General features: G+C 36.6%; 3 protein-coding genes across 6 annotated transcripts in view; 2 read left to right on the top strand and 1 right to left on the bottom strand.

The window, feature by feature from the left end:
* fa2h (fatty acid 2-hydroxylase) overlaps positions 1 to 6,459 on the top strand; it is a 22,370-nt gene extending 15,911 nt beyond the window's left edge. Inside the window, exons 3-7 of the mRNA XM_043228522.1 lie at positions 2,126 to 2,268; positions 2,385 to 2,485; positions 3,440 to 3,612; positions 3,723 to 3,975; positions 4,730 to 6,459. Coding sequence (XP_043084457.1) covers positions 2,126 to 2,268; positions 2,385 to 2,485; positions 3,440 to 3,612; positions 3,723 to 3,975; positions 4,730 to 4,797 — 738 coding nt within the window. The 3' untranslated portion in view covers positions 4,798 to 6,459. The remainder of the gene's footprint in view (positions 1 to 2,125; positions 2,269 to 2,384; positions 2,486 to 3,439; positions 3,613 to 3,722; positions 3,976 to 4,729) is intronic.
* Positions 6,460 to 8,456: 1,997 nt separating this feature from the next.
* ano10b (anoctamin 10b) lies at positions 8,457 to 17,185 on the top strand. Of its 3 annotated transcripts, none has more exons than XM_043228326.1 (14): positions 8,457 to 8,546; positions 8,630 to 8,700; positions 9,782 to 9,990; positions 10,073 to 10,246; positions 10,484 to 10,624; positions 11,110 to 11,229; positions 12,772 to 13,410; positions 14,695 to 14,750; positions 14,926 to 15,000; positions 15,082 to 15,246; positions 15,329 to 15,520; positions 15,619 to 15,756; positions 16,123 to 16,239; positions 16,613 to 17,185. In XM_043228326.1, the coding sequence occupies exons 3-14, from the start codon at positions 9,789 to 9,791 to the stop codon at positions 16,658 to 16,660; spliced, it is 2,067 nt and encodes a 688-aa protein (XP_043084261.1). In that variant the 5' UTR covers positions 8,457 to 8,546; positions 8,630 to 8,700; positions 9,782 to 9,788; the 3' UTR covers positions 16,661 to 17,185. The 3 variants fall into 3 exon arrangements, with proteins under 3 accessions (XP_043084261.1, XP_043084259.1, XP_043084260.1); XM_043228324.1 differs by having other exon boundaries at positions 8,482 to 8,546; positions 9,774 to 9,990; XM_043228325.1 differs by having other exon boundaries at positions 8,529 to 8,546; positions 9,768 to 9,990.
* Positions 17,186 to 17,281: 96 nt separating this feature from the next.
* Positions 17,282 to 23,330, bottom strand: part of snrkb (SNF related kinase b) — a 25,027-nt gene continuing 18,978 nt past the window's right edge. For both annotated transcript variants that reach the window (XM_043228322.1, XM_043228321.1), the window contains exons 4-6: positions 21,072 to 21,284; positions 20,853 to 20,969; positions 17,282 to 20,721 (exon numbers count right to left, since the gene is read on the bottom strand). In XM_043228322.1, the coding sequence (XP_043084257.1) occupies positions 19,536 to 20,721; positions 20,853 to 20,969; positions 21,072 to 21,284 (1,516 nt within the window). In that variant the 3' untranslated portion in view covers positions 17,282 to 19,535. The remainder of the gene's footprint in view (positions 20,722 to 20,852; positions 20,970 to 21,071; positions 21,285 to 23,330) is intronic.

The following is a 23,330-nucleotide window of genomic DNA, read 5'->3' as shown; positions in this document are numbered from 1 at the left end:
CGCCATGTCCAAGTGATCTGAGGGCAGGCTTGCTTCCGGTGCGTGACGTGTGTGTGTGTGTGCGCTCTCTGGCGTAGTCATTTAATGTTTACACAGCACAGAGATTGTAGGTAAGACGGCTAATAAAAATGGTAATAACTTGGGCTTATCTGGGACGTTTAAACCGACATAAAACTATGCTAAAAAAAATGAGTGACATGTATACACGGGAGAACTAGTCCCTATAGTTCCCTATACCGACCATCATTGACAGATTTCAGCGGGTTTGACTTAAAAATCTCAAAATTGTATCTAATGAAGAAAAAAAGACAGCTACACCTTAGATGCCCTTGGGGTAAGCTGATTAACTCACTTTTTTTTTTTTTTTTTTTTTTTTAAGCGAACTATCCGTTTCAATAATGAAACATTTATACATACGAGGGTGTTGGTGTGAAAGTAAATTGTTTTGTTCAGTTCTTAATATTAAATAATAATACACTGAATTACTGTATTACTTTTAAATATGTTCATGCACATGTGAAATAAGACACATGTCCAATTAGTAGTTCTGGGGAAAAAGTTTTACTAATTAAGAAAAAATTTATTAAAAATATATTTACATGTGATATTGAAGTTGATATTAAGAATTTAACAATATTTTGCCATATCAATATTAAATTATTAATAATACACGGTCACTTTAATAATTTGTAAACACACACACATAATTATAAAGTACATAGTAATAAATAATAATAAAAAACACAGTATTTACATTAGTTAATTGATATTTTAATTTTGCTAATAATAAAATCTTAATACATGACGTTATTGCCTAATGTCTATTTTTAAAAATATATCTTACATTTTTTACATATCATGCCATTAATGTGCTGTTATAATTTTATATTTTGTAAAAAATCACCTTTTTATTAATTTTTTTTACAGTAAAAGTAAGACCAACCTGGACTTTTCATAGTGAGATTCACGTGTTAATTTTTCTTACTCCGTCATTCTTCAGCCTCAGGTGTTACATTGCAGTCTAACACACAACCAGTGCATCAGGCTTAGGCATAACAACCAGCACCATAATTAACGGCGTAATGAAACTTATAAGCTAGACAGGCTAGGTAACCAGTCCAGACCAGATTTCGGGTTCAGTGTAGCTGGAATGTGGTCTCGGCACTGGTTTATTGCCGCTTATTCATTCCAGCGTTGCTGTTAAGCAAAAGCCATTTATTCGTCCTAACATCTCTTCCTATTGATGATGTGAGAGACGTTTTCTTAGAATTTAACACTTTCTGTCCTCCTCCTCGTTCCACAAAACAAGTTAAGTGGGTGGTTATGGTTAACTTGTTCTAGGCATTCTGCCATGGAATATCAAATGTAAACAACACTAACTAAATCAGAGCTATGATCAAGTCTTTTTTTTTTTATTGGGTCTTAGATAATGTCATTGAATTGCGATGGCCTTTAGTACCGGTGACTAGTTACTCACCCACCGTGGCCATACATTGTGCATTGTGACTCTGGGGAAGTGTTAATTACCGATTACCGAAATGTCAGCCAGATATTTCATAAATTACACACACACACACACACACACACACAGAACCATGTATAGACTTCAGGTTCATTCCACCTTGAGTTCAAGGCCTCTGCTTCCTGTCTTTCAATCTCACTGAGTCGCTGCTCTCTGTATTCCAGTATGTGATTTTAGACACGCCCCCCTCCTCTGCCTCATACTGTTATACTGACCCCTAGTGGAGAACATAGAAAAAAAGCATCTGGTCAAAGTTTGCATCATAAATGAACAGTAAAATGATTCTGCAAACTAATATAACTGATGGCCAACATTCCTGGTGCACTGTACTTCCTGAACTCTGTTAACTTTTATATAATGGCAGGAAAATTATATTTAAAAGGATAGCAATAAAGGGTTAAGTCAACTTTACATGGTTCTGTTAGTATAACATTAGTAATTAATGTTTTAAAAAAACCCAACTAAAATAGAAATGAATTTAAAGAGATATATTATAGTGCATAACAAAATTGCACATAAATCTTTAACATAGAAAAATGATTGGAAATGCTTTAATAGTGTGTAATATTTGAATAAAACTTTTCAATGTTCTTGTCAGTACAGGATCTGGTAGACTGGAGGAAGCCACTGGCCTGGCAGGTCGGAAATCTTGGAGAGAAATATGACACGTGGGTCCATCAGCCTGTGGACAGACCGATCAGACTGTTCGGGAATGACTTTTTTGAGGCCAATACGAAGACTTCATGGTAAGAGAAGTCACATCACAGGACTGAGCAAATTTAGTTAAACATTGTACGTTAGTAATATCAGCTACAGGACATGTTGTGGTTCATTATCAGATACTTGCTGTGTGTGTTTCCAGGTACATGGTGCCAATCGTATGGATGCCTTTGGTGATCTATCTGAGCTGGTACTGCTACACATTATTGGCACAAGAGAGGACAAGACTGTTTATCACATCAGGTGTGTGTGTGTGCGTGTGTGTAAAAGCATTCTTATTTGATACTTAAAATCCAATGAGGTATTTAGTATTATATTTAGTATCATTTAAACTTGTATAACTTACATTTACATAACTTTATTTTATTTTTAAACTTAATTATTTTCCAAGGCAATTTTAGTTTTTAAGTTTCAAGTTTTACATTAATATTTTATTTTTTTTGCTATATTTCATTTTGTTTTTCTTATTAAATTAAACCCATTAACGCCAAGCACAATAACATTGAGAACATTTTTTAGTACTATATCTCTAATGTTAAAGAATGGCATTTAATGAATACAATCCACACAATTATAATAAAGCACAGAGAAACAATATCAGCTGCTGTGGACGCAAATATAGTTATCATTAACGGGTGTGAACAGGCTTTTAAAGGGATAGTTCACCCAAAAATTAAACATAAAACAAAAATAAATAAAACACTGTTACGTCGTTACAAAATCATAAGACCTTAGTTTATCTTTGATAAACAAATTAAGATATCTTAGGTGAAATCTAAGAGCTTCCTGAATGTGCATAGACAGAAACGCAACCGACACGGCCCAGAAAGGTGATAGAGACATTAAAATAGCTCATGTCATGGGAGTCGTAATTATATAAAGCTACAAGAATTAATTTTTTGATTTCTTTTCGCACAAAAAGTATTCTTGTAGTTTCATAACACTGCAGTTGAACGACTGATGTCACATGGACTATTTTAATGAGGCCATAAAGTGTTTCCGTTGCATTGCTGTCTATTGAGGGTCAGAAAGTTCTCAGATTTAATAAAAAAAAATCTCAATTTGTGTTCCGAAGATTAAGGAAGTCCTTATGGGTTTAGAACGAGTAATTAATGACAGAATTTTTGTGTAAATGATCTTAGTGAAGGATTATGGATTATTGGGTAATTATTTATTTTTACACTTTTACTTTTGTAGACTTCTCCGTTCTGGTCCACAAGTACAGCTTTCCGTTCATCTTCATGTTTGGCATGTTCCTGTGGTCGTTCATCGAGTACTGCATCCACCGCTTCGTCTTCCACATGCGCCCACCCGCCCACAATTATTACCTCATCACGCTGCACTTCCTGTTGCACGGTCAGCACCACAAGGTGTGTGATTTAGTTTGACACTTGAGACTCATTAATCATCATCGAGTAGATGAATTTATAAAATTCATTAGATATCGATGAAGCTCAACCCGTCTCTTCTTACCCATCAGTCTCCGTTTGACGGCTCTCGTCTGGTGTTTCCTCCGAGTCTGGCCGCCATCGTCATTGGCGCTTTTTACCTGATACTAAGGCAGACGATGTCTGAAGGTCTGGGAACCTCCCTGTTTGTGGGGGGTCTGTGTGGATATGTGGTCTACGACATGATCCACTACTACCTGCACTACGGCTCGCCACGGAAGGGCTCCTACTTGTACGGGCTGAAAGCTTACCACGTCAAACACCACTTTGAACACCAAAGGGCAGGTGAGGACATGACATTTGTGATGACAGGCAGTAAAGCATCTACACAAATGAGCTTAAGACCAATGTCAAGTTAAAACAAACAAAAATGTACATTTTAAATAATTTTTATACATTTTAAAGAATTATAACAGTAGTAATTTACTGTAAACTTATGTAAAAAAGTTTTTATTTTTTTAAATATTTTAATATTTAACGTCAACATTAAATGAAGTTAAAATAAATTAAATTATTAAATTACATTAAATACAAAGTGTTTGAAAACTTAAATTTTATATATATATATATATATATATATTATATTATAATATTTATGTTTATTATTAATTTAGTCATTTGTTAAATATATAAAAAATTACAATATAAAACCATCTACTAGAAAACATTACTATTTCAATAAATATGAAATTATTATACATTAGTATATTGTTAAAATTTAATATAATATTAATTGAAAAAATATAATTTTAAATTATTCTATATAAAAACTATTTACTATGGATGTACTGTGAAATATTAAATATAATAACATTGATAATTTAAAGAATTGTAAACTTATTTTTATGAAGTGTGTGCGTGTGTATGTAGGTATTCAGGGCTATACCATGTAAAAGATTTGTTAAAAAATAACCCTTTATTGCATAGTTTAATAATAAGATAATGTTTTCAAATAATTCATTATTTATATTTATTACATTTTAACCAGTTGTTTACATTGTTTTTGTTTTTTTCCTCTAACTTTTTTTTTTTTTTTCAGGTTTTGGCATCACCACCACATTCTGGGACTACCCCTTCAAAACAGTTATCCCAAAGCAGACGTTTTAGAAGAGCCCTTTTTTTTTTGCCACAGTGACCAAATCAAAATCCCCTAAAACAAACTCCCATAAGCCTCTCCCTTCCGCATTCTCCCTTTATCACTGTTAGGTACAGTGTCTTACCCTGCTGCTGCTGCTACCAGCTATTAGTCTTAGATTCATCATCATCATCATCATCATCATCATCATCATCATCAATTATTTAGAGAAGGGGGAGTGCCTGAAACAAACAGAATCACAGAATGTCAAGCTATATAAATATTTATATACTATGTATGAATGTACTGACAAATCAAAACGTTGGATGAAATCTGTAAATGTTTTTTTTTAGAGGCACAAGAATATCAAACTCACCATGTAAAGTCAAGAGCTGTATAGACAGGGACCGGTAAGTGTGGGACGGTGCGTGAAGGTGCGAGTGGAAATGATTTCTTAGTCGTAGTGTTAAGAAGCTGAAGGCTAGCAGAAAGAGGTCCTTTTTCGGTGGCCAAGTGCGCCATTGCCTTTAAGGAAAACTCAGGAAAGTGTCAGATGCTTTAATTCTTCTCAGTGTTGATGCTGCAACGGCTTACTGGTCATCATCACCATCATTGCTTTCTTCCCTACTAACTTAGCTCCGCCCTAATTGCGACGCTCTGCTCTGGTGATCTCACTTTTCTTTCTCATCTCACCCACTCCGAGGTGGTTTTTTTGCCAATCGACTTACTAATATCCCGAAGTAGCTGCTCCTCCAGTAATATGTTACATATCCAGTGAGATATTAAGTTATTGAGGATTGACGCTGGCTATTGGTTCTCCTGTGGATGATTCAGCACTTTGAGCTTATTTTGAGGGCGTGAAGCGGGGTGTCCGGGCGTCTCCTGCCGGTGAGGGTTGCCTGCCGTCCGTAGCTGTCGTAGGGTGGAGGGTCTGTAGGTGTCCTCTGTCGCCGTCGTCGTTATTAACGTAGAACTAGCCGGCGCAACCCTTCCATCTGGTGTGATGATCTGTTGCATCTGACCAGGCGTCAGGAGAGCGAGAGCATCCTCTGCTGATCCCTCATCCGTTCATACGGCAGATCTGTTCACTTGTATTGTTTCCTGCTCGTTTTAGCTCGTTTAGAGTCAATGGTTCAGTGATGTCGGAAATATCCTGTGACCACACTTTATACAACTATACAACATTATACAGTCATTTTGAGCATAATTAATGTGTCAGACGAATAAATATGATATTTAAGTTAAAAAAATAAAAATAAAAAAAATCCTGATGTGCCTTAGGGGCAATGCCTACCTTCCTGCTCCTTTCGAAACCAATTGGTTGGACGTTTCCGCCAAAGACATGGAAGGCCACTTTGAATATCGCTTTTTCTTCATACCGTGATTCTGTTGGCACAACCAAACTAATAAAAAAAGCAATGGATGTTGTAATGATTTTTGATTCCTTTGTAACTGTGACACCATCACGGACAGCTCCTGTGTCATAGGAGAACGCTTTCGGTTGAGGCAAGTCAACAGAGCAATATGTTTATCTGTTTACTTGTAATCACGTCGAGAGATTTTAATTCTGAGAAAAAATTCAGCTATAGATGCCTCTAATAAATCTGTTTACTACTATGTATTTTTATTTTGGAATTTAAAAATTTCTATGCAAATGCAATTGTATTTGTAAATAAACTGTATATTTCTGAGGACCTCTTGTTGTGGTTTTACTTTGAAAAAGAGGGGAAAAAGTGAGAAAGACTGTACAGTGCCATTCAGAAGCCTGACTCTTACAGTGAATGCTACCAAGAATGCATTTATAGTGCAAATACAGTAAAAAAAAAAAAAAAAGTAGTGAATTTTTTTTAATTTTTTTTTTTACTTATTTTATAATGTAATTAATTACTGTGATTCCAATATGCTGCTCAAGCAGCTTTACGAGTGCTGAGAACAGCTGTGCTTTTTTATTTTTATATATATATATATATATATATATATATATAATATATATATATAATAATGATCAGAAAGCAGTGCTGTTAATCCATACGATTATACGTTTTGTTTACATAATACGTGTGTGTACTGTGTATATTATTAAGTACACATGCATAGAATCACAAACAGCATATCTTGGAAATATGTATATGCATATACATTTACATTCTTAGCTATATATATTATATATATATATATATATTTTAAAAAAACTTGCGCATGCACGTGGTTGTATTTATATAAAGATTATAAATATACACAGGACACACATATATACGCTTTTCTGTGAAGCCTTGGGTAAAAAATCTGGGTGTTATTTTTGATGACAGTTTAAAATTTAAAAGACAGACAAATACAGTGGTTAACTCCTGCTTTTTTCAGCTTCTAAATTCATGCTTTTATTACATTTAGTACATTTTATTACATTAAGACTACTGTATCTACTGATTGGCCAGTCAGCCCTATCCTGCCTTTTAGGCTTTTAAGCCTAAGTACCAAAAGTTGGGATCATATTACACCATGTTTACGTTCTCTGCCCTGACTGCCTGTGCACCATCAAGCTAATTTGAAAAGTCTCCTCTTACCGTTTAAATCACTATACGGTCTGTGCCGTTGATTAAACACCGGCCCCTCTTGTCTCTCTCTGGTCATCCAACCAGAGAGTAATGCGCTTTCTGAGCTGCGGTCTCAAAACTGCACCTTCACCATCTGTTTTTAAACAAATACTGAAAACCTACCTTTTTTCGATTTTGCTTTTATCAATGAGAACTTATCAATTATTCTGTACTGTCTTTTTAAAATTGTTTTTATTGTACAGTACATTGGTCAACCCATGGTTCTATAAAAATAAATCTGACATTGACATTATGTAAACAAAAACTTTTATTTTGGATGCGATTAATCATCATTAATCCTGTTCGAATATTTTAAAAACTGCTTTTATTAGATTTTTTAAAAATAAACAAATGTTTTTACTGTATTTTTTTTTCTTTGCTCATCTAAAATGCATTCTTTTTTAAAGTTTTACTGACCCCAAACTCCTGAACAATGAAAATGATTTATATAAGAAATATACAGTTTATGTACATAAAGGCTTGCCAACTGTTTCTTTAGAGAAACATGAGCTCTTCTAGTCATTTGAATGAATGTATTCACAAAGCGGTCAATCCTGTTCATCCACCTTTATGTCTCCACCCACTCAGCGGTATTACTGTCAAAATAATATTAATGAAAACTGCCCGATGATTCACAAGTTGTAAAAATGAGCAAACACATTTACAGGATATCAGTAATGTAATCATTTGCAGAATAAAAATGTAAATTTAATGTCACATCTGTGTTATTTGGTGTCAAAGCGAATTAAAGTAAAGATGTTTCTAGTGTTAACTAAAAAAATAAAATAAAATATTTTAGTTGTTACATGGTGTATTTTAATATTATTATTTTATATATATAATTATAATAAAATATTAATATGAATGATATTTATAATACATTTTACATTATACTTATATATATATATATATATATAAAATATATATAAAAACAGTATTATATGCATTCTTTTTATTTCATTTCATATATGGCATAAACTTTATTCGTAAAGTATCCTGCAGACCAGCCATACGCTATTTTCAAAAAACAAACATGGCGGGCAGTAGGACCCAGATGAGCTCATACTGCAGAAGAGCATCCACTATCAGAAAAAAATGAAAATGTGCATCCACACCCTAAAGGCTGGGAGGAGAGACGTTCATCTGCATTCCTCTTTTTTCCAGCGAATAGGTTGGCACTGAACAGGGTGAGTGTGGTCAACAACCCGTCCTAGAAGTGTGCCGTACAGTCTGACTTTCAGTTTTTCACACTTCAGTTTGTTCTACACAGCGTACTGGAGGGGGTGGGGACATCAACAAAACTCGAGCGCTCCGACAGAAGAAGGTCCCTGGCTTTGACAGGTAGCCTGCAAAACTGTTTACTTTCCATTTACAGGTTTACTCTTGCATTCTGTAACCCGTTCACTTCCTGTTTGTGTTTTAGTTTCACTCTCGTTTGAGTTTAAAGTACAACTTTTGCCATTTTGGCATTGTAAACAAAGGCTGTGTCTGTGCCCTTATTTGACAGCACTTTGAGCTTTCAGTGTTCAGTGCTACGTCTCACTCGAGGACCTGAAGCTCTGCATTGGCTGGAATTATGTAGTTCAGTACATGATGTTTGTGTGGATATTGTACAAAGGTGTTTTGTTTAGTATGAGCTTGTCTATTCTCTTTCAAACAGCCAGATATCTGATAACTTGCTCGGGTGTTTGCATTTACAGGAGGTCATTTGAATGAACTATTGATGTGTGTTTTGTTTCTATTCGGTTCCTTCTTTAATTTGGAGTTTAATGTTGGGGGTCAGTCTTTATAAACCTTGGAGGCACAAATCCTGTTGTTGTTTTTTTTAGTAAACGTTCAATATTTTTTATAATACAATTAAAAAACGTAATTACCAGTAGTTTATGCAAATGATAAGGGCCTAAGAGGACCTTTTCTGCTATCTAACAATTAATGCTATATAAAAAAAGTTATTTTGTCACATTATTATAGCAATATTGACTTTGATGTAAAATAAAACTTTTTTAAATAAATTTTTAATTGTATAAATTTTAAATAAAAAGTTGTATTTTCAATATAATAAAATCTAATACAATTAAAAAGTATAAAAGATATAAAAAAATATATATTTTCTTTGTTGTCCTGCCAACAAACAACTGCTCTTCTTTTCTTGACAACAGCGAAAATAAATAAGAGAAAAAAACGTAGATAAAAATATAAAGTTAATAAACTGCTTTTTTTACTAGTTATTGTAATATGAAATAAATAAATAATAAAAATTAACCAAAAAATTTAAATAAATGCAAGTCATGTTATTTACCCATCAGAATCGGCAGACTATTAAATACATAGTATAATGAAGAACAAAGTGAGATGCTTTAAAAAAATATATATATATATATATAAAAACGTACGTACTGTGTCATGAGTTACAGTTCCACAGGGACACCATGACGTCCCAGAAGGAGCCTCAAGAGGGACTTTCAGCCCCGGCCAAGGTGACAGGACCCAGCTCCTGGTCCCGGGTCAGCTGCCCCTGCTGTATCTCCAGCCACATAGAGCCTCTGGTTCTGATTCAGCTGTCTGAGAACATCCAGCCCATCACCAAACAGTGGATCATGTCTGTGATATCTGCACCTGTGAAGGCCGGAGGTTAGAACACTAATAATATTAATAACATTATTAGCAGTAGTAGTAATATTAAACAAACATTTAAAACCCTGCTGTGTTTTAGGGGCTCAGCTGTTAGTTCACCCTGGCGAGGACATGAAAGGGGACATGATAGTTGTGGCTGCCCCTCGCTGTACCCTATTAAGAGTGACCGAGGACCTGGGTCTCTGCAAAACCTACCAGGATGGAAACATGACCGCCTTCTCCTTTGAGGACCGCAACAACTTTTGCAACATTGGTGAATATTTGATCAATTAAATAATAGGGCTCCATCTCAATTTGCATATTTATACTATGCACTAAAAGTTTATACTTCGCTGGTGACGACGAAAGTATGTGGTACGACAATACACCAGTTGCTGGCACGCAAACAGATGCAAAAATACAACCCACAAGTGTTCGTATCGCATGCAAACGTTAGCAGACGGCTAATGCTATTAGCCTAAAGTTCATTGATACTTCACTGTTTCTCCAGACAACATGCAGCAGTTCCTGACGCTGGCCGAGAGGCAGTTCATTGTCAAACATGAAATGGACTCCATGAGAGCCAAGGAGGACCAGCGTATCCCAGGAATCCCAGCCCCCAAAGGAAAGCTGAAGGCCAGAGAGAGCATCTGTATGTATACGTAGAAGTAACGGGAAGTTTTAACAATTTTAACTTCTGGATTTATCTGACTGGACTGACAAAATGTAATGCTTTTAGCATTAAATATGATTTGAAGATAATGATATTTATTTTCAACTGGCTCAAAATTAGCATACTATGTTACACTAATACTTTTTTTGCAGCTTGCAGAAGGATGGGTAAAATATGCACATATTTTCATGCACTGGAAATGTTTTTAAATAATATACTATGCTTGAAACGGCAGACATAATACATTTCATTCAACGTAGTATGTATGTAGTAAACGATATGCTAGTACACTATTTATATAGCATGCAGTTCCAAGAGTATCCTTTAGGCTCCGCTCTCCTCTCTCTCTCTCTCTCTCTCTCTGAACTGCTTAGTCACTGCATACCACCTAGACTCCTAATGGTATTTCTATAGTTAAAACCTAATACGAGAATGTCCTGTGTCTCTCTCTATCTGTGCTGCAGTACAGAAACTGGAGAAAGCAGGCGTGATTCGTAACATCACCCCTCTTCATGAGCAGAAGCTGCTCTCGGCTCTGGGGAAGCAGTGGTACTCTCAAAAGAGTCTGTGGGGGCAGCCTTTAGGTACAAGAACACACACACACACACACACACACACACACACACACACACACACACACACACACACACATTCACATCACTTAACTAAGCGTGGATTTAAATATTACATAATTATCTTTTGTTCAGCACCATTTAATTCATTTTAATGGCCATCGTGGAGGCACTAATAAAACTTTATGAAGTAATATGACTAGAAGTCATAAATGTATTATAAAATTGATTTGACTGTGGAGTGACACCTGTTTTTAGGCACACACACACACACACACACACACACACACACACACACACACACACACATATATATATATATATATATATATATATATATATATATATATATATATATAAAAACACACTTTTGACTGTATAAACACAAGATATTTTCCATAAAAAAAACATTGATAACAGATTTATTCAAACGTGAAAGTAAATAACATCTTTCTTTCGGTGGAGAAGACTTACAGAGTGATTATATGAGACATAATACATTTCATTAAAGTAATGTTTTTTTTCAACATACCCTCTGGTGTCCCATCATGTGGTTTTCGTGTTATAACTTCAGAGAAACCAAATCAATGCAATCTCATCTGACTTGAACCAGATGAATCAAATAAAACCAGCGTTAATGTGGTATTGCTGTAGCTTGAACAGCACATGATTTGACAAAAGAAGTATTTCTGTTGAAGTTTTTAAACAATCGGCCAACATTAGTGCAAATAATTATCGTCTGATACCGATTATTGGACAAAACATCAGTGCATCTCTAAAACAAGACAACTTGTTGAAGCAAGGAACTCAAATGAATAGTTCACCCCAAAATAAAAAATTACAGCATATTTTACTCACCCCCAAGCCATCCTAGATGTATATGACTTTCTTCTTTCAGACGAACACAGTCAAGAGTTTTTTTTTTTTTTCTTAAATGTATCCAAGCATGGTAACGCTGGTGGATAGCGGCCATTATTTTGAAGCTCCGTAAATCGGATATATCCACACGTACTGCGACGTAAAACTAACTTCGGGGAGTTATCACATGTGCTTTGAAGCTGCTCGATGGAATTTTGTAATAAAAATATTTCTAGTTATATAGTTATTTACGTTCAAAATATAACGTAAATGTCGGACTTCCGTTTTTTCACGCGAGAGCGCCAAGAAGCCGGAAGTCGGCGCTTTCGCGAAAAAAAGTATTTTTTGGGGGTTATTCCTGTTCCATTAAAGTAAAAAATTCTGACACACAGAAACATTTCCTTACATTTTATGCCTTTAAATGAAATCAGATATTAACAATATAAAATACAATAGATAGATACACAGTTTGTGTATATAAATGATATATAAAATAATATAAAAATAAAATATATATTTTATATATATATATATATATATATATATATATATATATATATATATTTTATATATATATATATATATATATATATATATATATATATATATATATATATATATATATATATATTATGAAATATTATAAAAAAATATTTTATTGCTATAAAACTAATAAACCATTCTTTCTCTCTACAGACTCCATCCACGCTTATTTTGGTGGCACTATAGCCTATTATTTCAGCTTCCTGGACTTCTACACTTTGTCATTGTTTCCTCCAGCCATCCTAGGCCTCCTCATCACGTTTTTCCTCCCCAGTGCAAACTTCTCCAGTGGAAATACAACTGAGAGTGTGCCGGCAGCGCCAAAGGACGACGATGACCAGCCTTCAGTCAGCTCCTACATGGTGCAGGCGGTCTTCAGCATGCTGTGGTCCACCATATTCATGGAGCTGTGGAAGAGGAGGAGCGCTGCTTTATCCTATCGCTGGGGCACTTTCAATTTAGCTGAACAATTTCAGGAGCCCAGACCAGGTTTCCATGGAGAACTGGGCACCAATCCGGTCACGGGCAGACTGGAGCCACTGTTTCCCGAATGGAAGAGGAGGCTTAGGATAGGTCTGGTGTCATTGCCTGTGGTCGGGGTGTTTTTGGGTCTGGTGGTCATGGGGATGGCAGGTTTCTACTTCTTTGAGCGCCTGGCCTCAAACTGGCACAAAGCATCTGGATCATACTTCACAGCGGCCTTGGCATATCTGCCTTCTATAGCCCATATTGTCTACACTAATGTGCTGGGGAACATATATCGCAACGTGGCCTTGCAGCTAACAGAAGCAGGTAAAAATATAATTATTGCTTATAATGTTGAGAGATGCAAAACTACACAAGATATCGAAAATCATATCATGAAAGCATTATTTTCATTCTGACTGGAGAATTTGACATTTAATTTTTTTTTTAATAATAGCGTCACCGGAATTGTATGAAACTCTGTGACTTTTATGACACTTGGTATGTGAACACACGAAAAAAATTTAACAAAGCTAAAAAAAATAGACACATTCACGGTCTTCAGTTCTGGTTGCTATAGAAACAATCAGCATTGCGACACGTGCGCCTAGGACTTTTATAATGCTATGTCAGCAAAAGAAACAACAATTAAATTAAATATGAAATTTAATCGTACGCTTTTCTTAAAGAGATTTTGCTGTAACATAACAACTGTGTAAAATGAAAATACACAGCGAGGACAGATACAATCCACTTACACACACACTCACACACACACACATACACAATTATACACACTCAGATGAACTGGTATGGCTAAAACCATATAATCAAAAATATGTCAGGAAACTGAAATAAGAGGTTGAAATCAGATCAGACCCAGAAGGATTAGGCTCTGATAATACATTTCTTTTTTGGGGTTTTAATGTTTTGTGTAACAAAATGCTTTTGATGTTCACGGTGGACTCTGCTAATAATAATGCAAAAACCCATATAATGACCTATATGATAACCTATATGAAAATAATGCACAAGATAAATAAACCTTGACAAAAAGTAGGCTTTGAGAATGCCTAAATACACATTTAAGTCCACCTAATAAACATGAACAATTATGTCTAAAATCAACAAGCCTGTCTATAGAGTCATATACAGGCAACTAGTGTTTTTTCTCTATTTTGCTCACACAAGGTGCTAATCTGCATTTAAAAAAAAGGATTTTAAAGGCCTAGTGGCTATTTTCATCTGAAATACTGCATAAATTGAAAAATATTTGTAAAAAATTTTTTATTTTCAATGGGACAAAAAGATCATAATTATTGCATAACTATTGTAAATACAAAAGAAAAATATTATTGAACAAAAATATATTAGGTGATATAAATATCCCAAATGAGGAGCACACAATTTGTTTATTAACACACACACATATTAATACACATATACCTACATAAATAAATATATACCCCCTCGTAAATATATACCTAGTGTTATAATTCTTTTTATGTATAAAATACTTATTAGTTATTAATGTCTTCATCATCATTTATAATCATAAATACATTTTTAAATCATTTTAATTTAATACAATTTGAAACTCTCATCTTTTAGAAAATCATAGGGAGGAATCATCTTTTGACTATCATCATACCACCAAAGTCCTTGTGGTGAGTTTAATAATTATATATCTATCTATATATGCCCCACCATCCTGTTTTACCTCAATGCTCTCAAGTGTATTTAAAATCCTGATACCTGTATATGTCTAGACGAGAATGTTCTGCAGGACTGTAATACTAAACAAAATGTCTCATGTGCCTTATCTCTCCCACTCTCATTCAGTTCACCTTTTTCAACAACTTTGCCGTGCTGTTCCACATTGCCTTCTTCAAGGAGGACATGCCTCTTTTGCGCAAGGTGGGAATTTCGACAGAAACCGCTCTCACATATAAGCCTAAGATTTATATCTCACCGTAATATCCGTGATCCCCTCCCCAGAGGCTTTCCTCTCTTCTGATCGTGACTCAAATGGTGAATCAGTTCACTGAGGTGGTGGTTCCTTTCCTGGTGGACCGTTTCCTCACATCTGCAGACAGGAACCTGAAGGAAGATGATCCAGAGGTGGACCACCTCCAAGCTCAGGGCAGTCTGCCGACTTTCCCAGTGAGTAGCAATCAAATAAGCTTAAATATCACGTATACAAGAATCATATTTTCCTTAAATTCTCAATGTTGTTCTTCTTCAGGGGCTGTTTGCTGAGTACATCGAGCTGCTGGTTCAGTTTGGCTACTTGAGCCTTTTCTCTTGTGTTTATCCTCTTACTGCCCCTCTGTTACTGCTCAACAACCTCACAGAGATCCGTACAGACGCCTACAAGCTCTGCAAGCTCTTCAACAAGCCCTTTTCCGCCCCTGTGGCCGACATGGGCGTATGGCAGGTCAGATTGTGTGATCTGGATGATCTGATATGTGGACGCTTTAAACGGTTTACTGGGATACCGTGAGTTCTAATGTGTACCTTTGTCGCTTTTTAAAGACTGCGTTTGAGGTGCTGAGTTTCATCTCGGTCATGTCTAACTGTTGGCTGCTGCTTCTGTCGCCGCGTGTGAAGGAACTCACAGAGGACGCCGGTCTCAGCAGCAGCAAAGTTCTCGTCATTGCTGTCATTGTGGAGGTTAGAGATGATTTGAACAGCCTTGGAAAATAGTCTGTCCAAAAATGAAAGTAGCAACCACAAGCTTAAAAAAAATAACATAAAAAATGTATTTCATCATGACAGAAACATCAAGATTCTCCTTTTGCGTTCTACATAATATCAGCTAATTTATACTTTTGGAGAACTATCCCTTAAAATCAATGTGACTAATGGAGTGTTCAAGTATTGGAAAGGTTGTGTTTTGAATGCACCTAACATTAAATCTTCAACTCATCTTCAAATCTTCAACCTGTAATTGCATTTATCTGGAGAGAATTAGCTGGTATGCTCTTTGTGAATTAGTATTGTGGCTTAATTGTTTCTTACGCTGTTTTTTTCTTCTAGCATGTCCTGATCGTGGTGAAGATGATTTTGGCCTTCATGATCCCTGATGAACCGGATTGGGTCCGAATCAAACGAGAACAAATCGAGTATCACTCCATGCAAGCACTTAAAAAACAGGTAACTTCAGTTACTCATGTTAGCTTAGCATTTTAGCATGCTAGTATTTTGTTTATCAAGCTGTATAACATATAAAGTCTTTATCTATATACAAAGGTGAAGCAAAAAAGTGTAACAGTAACCATTATGCTAATTTAGCCATTAGCAAGAGCAGCCATAAAGAAATGGCCTGTCATTTTTAATTATTTTCCAACTTTAATAAAAATAAATTGCATTTATTGCATCATTATCACTTCATTGCAAAATTTTATCTTGTTCCTAATCAAAGATAAGGTATCATGTGATTAATCAACATATTATTTTAAACCTAATGTACGTTAAGGTCTGTTTACATAACCAGAAATGTCATTAAATATAATTTTCTGTATTACAGAAGATCATGCGGTCTCGCGTGGAGGATAAAATCCCTTTGAAAGCCTAAACGGAAGAGTAACCAAAGACTATTTCCATAGAGACAATCGCAAGAAGGGCGGTGCTTGGCTATAAAGTCGTATTTAGCTTGTTAATATACCATATGGCACAGTGTACCAAAGACAGCTTTTATAGTTTACAGGGAGTGTCAGCCCAAGTTAATCATTGTTTTTGTCAGTGCAACGGTACCTTTTTGAAAACTACTGAAAAGAGATTAAGGTCAATGATAAAATTATGATAGAAGCTAAACAAGGTGATGTATGTTGCTGTATTTAAAACAGAAGTTCACCACAATCATTATGGAATAGCTCAATTAATGTTTTCTTGTTTTGTTTGTATATTTGTTTTTACATCATTTTTTTTTATTGTGACGATTTTAACTTTTTTCTTCACTGTATTTTTACATTTCATCAAAAGCGATGGTTGCTGGTATGAATAACCACCCAACACTTGCTTCACGGAATATCTTATGTAAATGTTAAGTGATGTAAGTGGCCTTGAAGAAACTGCTAATAAATATTCAAATGGCTTTAAACTGAGAAAAACAAAACATCATACAATAAACAGCCACACATGAAGACCAGGGCGGTCTAGTGCTCTAATTCTAATCAAATGAATAGGACAACACAAGTGGCAGTTTAATCAGTTTTAATAAATAAATATAAAAATAAATTAATCTCATTGAGACACAGTCAGTTTTAGTAAGGGTCAATGGGACTATAGACAAACCCAAATCCGACTTTCGCTGTAAAGCGATTACAGATGCTTTGAAGGATGGAGACCCATGTCAAATGAGAAACATCAAAATAGGAAGAAAATAAAATGCTGATTACGAAAATATAGTGCATGTCTGGCTTTGCGTACATATCACTCTGCCCTCTGATTGGTCCAGAAGGTTGTACTAACAAATCATGATCAAATCATCATCAGGCCAGAATGGCTGTTGCGTGATTAAACATAGAATGGGAATGAAGATTTGAATCCCAGAAGTTATGGATATGTAATTTGTCTATATAAGCCTATATTTCTTGCTATCTCTTCGTAAAGCACCTCTTACATGATCTATTCTTGTGTATTTGGTCAAGCTTATCTGTGGTCCAAGATTTCATAAAGAAAAATAAGTGTATTTGACATTTGCACTTCCATTGGCTACAGTATGTGACCGAAAAAAAAAAAAAAAAAAAAGTAATTCAAAGTGCACAATGTATAGCACAGAAAATTATGAACATGTGAAGTGACTGAATAGCTTTGATGTCTTTTAGAGTACCAAAGTAACAGTAACCACAGTCACATTTGCTATCTAAATGATTATGTGATGTGTTTAGGCTGTTTAGGAGGTAAAAACAACAGTAACCGCTAGCTTTGCTCATGCCATTGCAACATACGAAGGCTGGATTTTAAGCTAGGCTCATCTACGCTATTTAGCGTTATGTTAGCATACAGCTCTCCAAATGTATTTACAACTATGACACAAGAAACTACATGACTTTTTTGTCAGTCAACAAACTAGTGTCATCAAACTGCTACGTTCACTGAATAAGATCTAAAATGGAAGGGCTGAAATGTTTGGTATGTATACTGTGCAAGGGTCAAAATACAACATCATACCAACAGCATAATATGTCCAAAAGAATATATACACTGTACATGGCTGGATATTTCAAACAGCTTATCCCCTTACAACATATGTTAAAGATGCACCCAGAGGCAGATGATTAAACAAAAAAAAAAATCAAATGTTATGTAATTAATCTCCATCGCATATCTCCTTATGTAAAAAAAAAAAAAAAAAAAAAAAAAAAAAAAGTCTTTGTCACCATCTTTCCAAAAAACCCTTGATAACTCTCTAATACTTGATAAAAGCTTTATAATATTTCCAAGAATTAGCAGTTTTAAAACAAACTCCAAAATATAGCTCCAGGAAGACCAGTCTTCTGTTTTGTGTAGCATGTCCATTTCACAAAGTCTCCTATTGTAATCTCTCAGAATAATCTCTGTTTGAGCCCTCTTCTTGTTTTTGTTTTTTTTTTTTTTTTTTCTCCAAAATATACAGATATACTTAGCATCTTTCCCTGGTCATTTCCCTGCTCACAAAATGCTAATGCAATGCTAAGCTGTTCTAATTTAGCATGCTCTCATAACCATGCTCCCAAACTGTCACTGTTCACTGTATCAATGTGGCAAAGTGTTCTGCCTCCTGCCCCACTGCCTAAGAAGAAAAAGATGCTAGCAAACATGCTAGCATGAGACAGTGGTGTGGGAACAACAACAATGCCACAGCATGCAACTTCCTAAAAGTTCTAAGTAAAGACCACTGCCTCACAGTTGCCTGCAAAAATAAGTCAAACGAAAACCAAAACCTTGTCAGGATTACTACACCGACTGTTCTTAAATCTAAACATCCACTGTTGTGATTGTTTATTGTCTGTTGTTGTATGGTCTTATTATGTGTTGCGTGAAGCATGGTCTTCACCCGCTCGCTTAGTGATATGACTAAACTCGGTGGAACTCTTATTGTGGTAAAGATATTGCAGTGCAAAATGACAAGTTATTGAATTAAAGCTCCTACGCTAGCAAGACATACAATAGTTCTAATCAAAGTCTCTGAGATAGCACAGAATATAGTGAGCAGTGTCAGTAGATACAGGTGTTCGTATACACAGCATTGCCAAGAGGTTAACTGTTTTACAGGAAAGCAGCAAGGAATGCTGGGTAAGGAAAGAAAAAGATATACATTAAGTAGATTGTGTGGAAAAGCACCTCTGAGGTTACAGTATGAGGTGAAAACACACTTTTTCTTTCATTGTCTGAACAACTCCAGAGTTGTAGAGGTTGAAGGGTTTCGGGTTGATATCAGTTTGTTCTTTGATCCAGAGATACAACCTCTACAACACATGGCAGCAGTTGTACTGTGCAAATGGGAGGAGCTTCTCTTTAGAAGTGGGCTGGATGTTGAAGGACAAGGCTTTCTCACAGAGAGGGAACTGCAGTAGACGTTCTCGCAAGTTGACGTTCTTGACCTTGCTGGGATCAGACCGGATAGCAGGGTCAGTGTTTGTGTCCCTGGTTCCCTGGAGGCCTTTCTGAGGTTTAGGTTGTACCTCCTCAGGTTTCTCGACTTCACCCATGGTCTTGCGCATCTCCACCCCATCGGGACCCAGGTCCACACAGTGGTTCCTTGGCAGGGACCTCGGGGAACCACAAGGGGTTGACACCACCCCAACTTCAAGCAGTCGAGATTTGGCTAGGGTGTTATTATTGTTTTCTAGCATGTCCTTTGAAGGTTCACGCTGTCCCCAGCAGCACTGAACAACATCTAGTCTGGGAGGTGGTTGAGGTTCATCTATATTTGGACCTTGTATCGGTTTTCCTTCTTGCTCATCTAAAGACAAAGTAGGTTGGGTGAAAACACCCTTGTCCCGTCCTCTACCTGGTTGCTCTGTGTGGTTTACCTTTTCCACATGGGTTTCAGTATTTGGGGGCTTCTGTCCTTGATGTTCAATGGTGTCAGAAGTGATGTTAGATACTGATTCCGAAGGCTTCTTCTGCTTTTTCGGAATTTCTGTCCCTTCCTCAAGTTCCTCCTCTTCAGCCAGAGTTTCACAGTTTCCCATCACTTTACAAGATGGCCTCCCAGTTCTCCTCTGAATCTCTGATTGCAAAGATGTTCTAGAAGGTTTCGACGAGAGATCCGTCGAAGGAAGAGGATCCAATTTACCTTGTGCCACCTCAAGCTTAGTCTCATCTCTTTTCTGCTCATTTTCATCATCCTCATCCTCTTCTTCCTCGCAGATCTGCTGTAAGGCTCCAAGGCTCTTGACAGTAGGTTGGTCCGGAGGTAGAGGGCGCAGACCGAGGCTCAAGCAGGGAGCTGTGCTACAAAAGTCACTGAAGGAGTTGTCATGACGGTTGGATTTGGGAGCCAGCAGGTCCCCAGATTCACTCACACCACGTCGGACATAGCCGGAAGACAGAGAACTGAGAGGCACTAAGGGACCTAGAGGTGTTCCTCTTAGTGTATCAGTCCGGGGGACTTGGCTCACCAAGTCCAGTGGTTCTGACATTGGTCTCCTGTAACAGAGCCAAAAACAGTAATCAGTATTAGGAACCTGTGTAACCAGGGTTAAGTTTTAAGATCATCTCTACCACCTGAGGATAAAACACTGTCAGATTCAAATACGTTTAAAAATCCTGGAACTTACTGTGTATGTCTTTGTTCAGGAGAGAGACTTGACTGCTCTTGCTTTTCTCGAAGGAGCCGTTCTCCCAGCAAGTAATACGTGGCTGTGATGTGGTTATATCGGTCAGCCTCCAGTGCTCTATCACAAAATATGCATTTGTATTAACAACTGGCAACTCTGAAGAGGCCAAGCTAATCTGAGACCAAAGAAAATATCCAAGAAGAATAGAGAGATACCCACTCTTGGATGGCGTCTCGGTCAGCAATGCTACCACTAGTCATGGCCTGCAGGATGAACTCGTGCTCCTCGGGTAACAAACTGCGGTGGGAGGTGAGGGGGGCGGCTGTGTGCCCAGCAGGTGAAGGGTCGACACCCTGCAACCAAGGGTGGCCCTCTATCTCAGTCAGAGATGCTCGTTTGGCCGGATCCCTCTGCAGCATACGTGAAATCAAACTGATAAGAAAAAGGGAAAATGAAAGGGAGAGCATGATGAGAAATTGTTATTCGTTTTTTTACCAGAGCAGAATGAGAACATCAGACATGACCTTCTGTCGGGGAAAAAAAGAAAGAAATATCCCATCTTCACAAATAGGCTTGATTTTGTCACCCTTCATCACTCTAGCCTCCATCTCACTTCATTTCGGTCTCACTCTAGTTGCAATTTTCATACTTTCCTTTTCTAGCAATCTTAATAAATATTCTCGGCCTAGCTGACAGGCGATGATTGCACAGGCGCATCTTGCCGTCAGAGGAGACTGAATGAAAAGGAAGTGCTTATCTTTCTGCTGATTAATATTCATGAGCACCTGCAGAGAATTGGTGCTTCAGTGAGGCGAACGGAAAGAATACGGAATTGGTTGGAACTCTTGCCATCCAAGCTTGTGCGTGTATGTGTGAATGCACTGCACCCAGCTTGTTTATTCAAGGCATTTGAGTGTTTTATTTCACTGCGGTACTGGCACACGTTTTTGAAAGGTGCATCTCACACAGATGGCCAGCAGGGGGAGATGTTTTCCCTCTCGAGGTGTGTTATTTGAGTATTTGTGTTTATAATCCCACATGCTCCATTGCCCTTGAACATCAGCAGAGTCTCTCTGTGTGTTTAACCTCAGGACCTTAAATAGCCACGAGGAAGAAAGGCGGGAAAAAAGATGAACAGCAAGATGAAAGTCTGCCTGAAGACACAAGTGTACTCCTCTAAGAAAACTCCTATTAAAAAGGAAGCTTTTGATTGTGGTGGAGACCATGTGACCCAGTCACTATGTTTGGCTGTGCAGCCAAGCCCAGATGTCTAACACACACTCGTACACACACTCTTGCACAATTGACTGATTCAGACCTAAACTCAAGCCTGAGAGCTGTTGCTTTGGGGATGTTCTGACTACAAATAGCCTGGAATAAACCCACTTAAAAATAACTTCACTCTGACAAAAGGCAGCCTTGTGTAAAAATCTGGTCACTTTAGAGCTGCAGTGAACACACTTAAAAGCAGGCTTGTGCGCCATTTAGAACTGAATGGAGAATGTTAACAATTCTACACAAATAAAATTAGAAGAAATTTGTGCTTTTAGTCATACATAAATTTTTTTCCCCAGCATGAATGACAGTGACGATAAAATAAAATGTCATATTTATTAAATGTTTTCAGTGTGCTATAGAAAATTACAGTATATATCAGAAGTTGCCCCAAATTGCTTTTGATATTATTTTTGATATAGTTAAGTAAAAACAATGTGGTGGATATTTTGTATTTTTTAGTGTTTTTTAAAAAAAATACTTGACTTGATCATATAGACATTTCTCTGAAGTTTTAGTCATAATTAGTCAAAAATTAATCATGCAATTATGTATTGTTGTAAATATTTGTGTGACTACTTCAATTCAAATCCAAATTCCAAATCGTGCCCAAGCCTTCTTAAGAGCATTACAACGTTATGATTCAAATAATATACTAAAGCTTAGTTAAGTAGTCAAGTGCATCTAATCAGTCTGGAACATCTGGTTAAAGCCCTTATGAAAAAAACAAAAATTAGGGAGTTGCCATGACCTGTTACTTTAATTATCCGTCACCTGGCTTAAGGATGGAAATTCTGTGTGTTTGTCATAACTTGCTCCTAAATCTAATGTCCATGAACATTTGTACATCCAAGCAGAAGCCTGACTGGCTTGCTCAAGCGTCATTTAAAGAAACACATCCCGTGATTGGCTGGTACAAGTGGGTGTAAACAAATAAAAGTACATTATGTTCAGATAGGCTCCGGTCTACATGTAGGTATGAAGTTTAGCGTGGAAGTGGTACAAACTGAAGTGCGAGGGAGTGGTGCTTGAGAGAATACATCCTGCCAGTTCTCAGAGAAATAAAAACAGCACAACAAAACACTGTGTTCCAACGGCACACGGCTGTCAAGGACATCTTAAAAAACTAGTCTATTTACTTAAGCATGTTTTCGTGGCCATGCATCAGATCAGGTTTTTGTGGAAAGGGTTTTAACAGGGTCA

This window comes from Puntigrus tetrazona, chromosome 25 (genome assembly GCF_018831695.1).
Source record: "Puntigrus tetrazona isolate hp1 chromosome 25, ASM1883169v1, whole genome shotgun sequence".
NCBI classification, from domain to species: domain Eukaryota; kingdom Metazoa; phylum Chordata; class Actinopteri; order Cypriniformes; family Cyprinidae; genus Puntigrus; species Puntigrus tetrazona.
This window is presented reverse-complemented; position numbering and strand designations above follow the sequence as displayed.

Excerpts from the sequence above, each read along its gene's own strand:
- ano10b (XM_043228326.1), top strand. The coding sequence starts at position 9,789 with ATGACGTCCCAGAAGGAGCCTCAAGAGGGACTTTCAGCCCCGGCCAAG. Across the intron at positions 9,991-10,072 it reads TGCACCTGTGAAGGCCGGAG|GGGCTCAGCTGTTAGTTCAC; the intron begins GTTAGAACACTA and ends GCTGTGTTTTAG. Across the intron at positions 15,247-15,328 it reads GCAGTCTGCCGACTTTCCCA|GGGCTGTTTGCTGAGTACAT; the intron begins GTGAGTAGCAAT and ends GTTCTTCTTCAG.